The sequence below is a fragment of the Oratosquilla oratoria genome, chromosome 25, assembly GCF_046742065.1.
Source record: "Oratosquilla oratoria isolate Oo_2021 chromosome 25, ASM4674206v1, whole genome shotgun sequence".
NCBI classification, from domain to species: Eukaryota; Metazoa; Arthropoda; class Malacostraca; order Stomatopoda; family Squillidae; genus Oratosquilla; species Oratosquilla oratoria.
This window is the reverse complement of record NC_134801.1, coordinates 30,927,943-30,930,533: the sequence shown is the minus strand read 5'-3', so window position 1 is coordinate 30,930,533 and position 2,591 is coordinate 30,927,943. Positions and strand designations below refer to the sequence as shown.

Genomic DNA, 2,591 nt, shown 5'->3' with positions numbered 1-2,591 from the left:
GACTTCTTTTTCCACCTTCATCAACTTCTCACAATGTACCAGCATATATATATATATTTCTATTTATATATATATATATATATATATATATATATATATATATATATATATATATATATACATACATACATATAGCAGTCAAGAGTTTTTACGAAAGTAGTAGAGCCTGTGTTAGAATTAGAAATGGAGAGAGTGAGTGGTTTGAGGTAAAGGTGGGACTTCGCCAGGAATGTGTTATGTCGCCTTGGCTGTTCAATTTATACATGGATGGGGTGGTGCGAGAGGTAAACGCAAGGGTATTGGAGATGGATAAAGAAAATGGAGAAAAGTGGGAGATAAGCTAGTAGTTATTTGCTGGCAGGATCAGAGAAGGGATTAAGGAAGTTAGTGACAGGGTTTGGGAAGATGTGCGAAAAAAGATAGTTGAAGATAAATGTGGTTAAAAGTAAGGTGATGAGATGTACAAGGGGAGAATGTGGCAGTAAGTTGGAAGTGAGTATTAAGGGAGAGAGACTTGAGGAAGTAGACACCTTTAGAGTTTGGGAGAGTGTGTGAAAGAAGGAAGTTGAAGATAATTATGGGTGAAAGTAAGGTGATGGGATGTACAAGGGGAGAATGGGGCAGCAGACTGGAAGTGAGCATTAAGGGAGAGAGACTGGAAGCGGATAGTTTTAGATACTTGGGTGGGAATGTGGCGGGAAAGGAAGGAGTGAAGGTGGAGGTAGAATATAGATTGAGAGAAACTAATAAATGTCTTAGGGGATTAAAAAGTATAATGAGAAATAAACATTTGGGAATGGATGCTAAGAGGAGATTAAATGAAGTAATGCTTGTGCCGACAGCAGACTGGAAGTGAGTATTAAGGGAGAGAGACTGGAAGAAGTGGATAGTTTTAGATATTTGGGTGCGAATGTGGCGGGAAAGGAAGGAGTGGAGGTGGAGGTAGAATATAGATTGAGAGAAGTTAGTAAATGCCTTGGGGGATTAAAAAGTGTAATGAGAAATAAACATTTGGGAATAGATGCTAAGAGGAGATTAAATGAAGTAATGCTTGTGCCGACAGCACTGTATGGGGCAGAAATATGGAAGATAAGAGAGGAAGAGAGGAAGAATTTGAGTGTGTTTGAGATGAGGTGCCTGAAAAATATGATAGGGTTTACTAGGATGGACAGAGTGAGAAACGAGAAGGTGAAGAAGAGGACGGGGGTGGAAAGGGAGTTGGGAGAAAAGGTTGAATGAAAAAATATTGGGATGGTTTGGGCATATGGAATGAATGAGTGAAGAAAGATTAGTAGAAGAGGTGTGGAAGGTTGAGGTAGAAGGAGTGAACATGAAGGGGCAACCAAGGATGAAATGGAGGGATGGGGTACAAGGGGGCATTGGGAAAGAGGGAAATGTCTGTTAAGGATGAGAGGGACATGACAGAAGATATGGGTGAGTAGAGAATGGTTGTGTATAGTTGATGCTCTGATGCATGAGGTGGAATGGGCGGGGAATGGGGGAATAAGAGTGCATGTGTGAATTATATTTTCATGAGACCGAACGAATTTCTCCCCACCTCCTCTTTTTCTGCATGAGGCGACGGAGAAGGGGGGAGTCGCCGATTAAAGAAGCGGCCTTGAAGTATAGCCATCCCTTCTCTCCCTCGCCCTCTCTTCACTCCTGAAAACCTCCCAACTGCACTCCCAAACTCACACTCGCCCTTCCCTCTCAACTTAGTTTCATTCAAAGCCAACACATCCATCTTTCTTCTCACAAACAAACTACCTATCTCTTCCCTTTTACTCTCATCTGTACCACATGCACGCACATTAAAAGACTTAAATCTTAGGGTACTGGTTGGAAAATTCCTAGACCCTTTTATGCCTTTATTCTTTTTTACGAATGTCCCCTATGTGGCTACAGGGAGAAGGATGCCTAGTCCCAATCCCCGTCCCGTTTTTCTCGCCTCTTACGATCCAAGTGGGAATACTTGGTTGCAGCATTCTATCCCCCACCACAGGGTAGGCGAAACAAGGAAATGAATATTCAGAGAAATGGTACAGGACAGCAATAAGGGGTTGGGGAAGAGATAACGAAGGGACAGTAGCAGTATAATAAAAGTGTAATAATTTCTCTGTGAGCAAAGTCCTCCTGTATCACAAACAAAATGATGTGTGGCTCTGGTCTGTAAGAGCGCCCCATATAGACCCTTAAGTATAAACTTCATGCTACTTTGCAACAACAACATGCAGCCCATACCTCAGACGGGCATATATATATATATACATACATACATATATATATATATATATATATATATATATATATATATGTGTGTGTGTGTGTGTGTGTGTGTATGTGTGTGTATTCACCTCGGATCTGCTGCAGTCTCTGTCGAGACAGCCAGACACCACCCTACGGCAGTGAGCTCAGAGCTCCTTCTTAGCCGATCTCTGGGTAGGTCTGAGACCACTCACACACCACACACCGGGACAGCAAGGTCACAACTCCTTGACTAACGTCCCGTACCTACTCGCTGCTAGGTGAACAGGGGCTACACGTGAAAGGAGACAAACCCAACTTATCTCCGCCCGACCGGGGAATCGAAC

The 2,591-nt window shown here is 42.6% G+C and overlaps 1 protein-coding gene across 1 annotated transcript in view; it reads left to right on the top strand.

Annotated features, from left to right (window-relative positions):
* Positions 1-1,394: 1,394 nt before the first annotated feature.
* LOC143039063 (uncharacterized) overlaps positions 1,395-2,591 on the top strand; it is a 17,252-nt gene continuing 16,055 nt past the window's right edge. The window contains exon 1 of the mRNA XM_076208915.1: positions 1,395-1,434. Coding sequence (XP_076065030.1) covers positions 1,395-1,434 — 40 coding nt within the window. The remainder of the gene's footprint in view (positions 1,435-2,591) is intronic.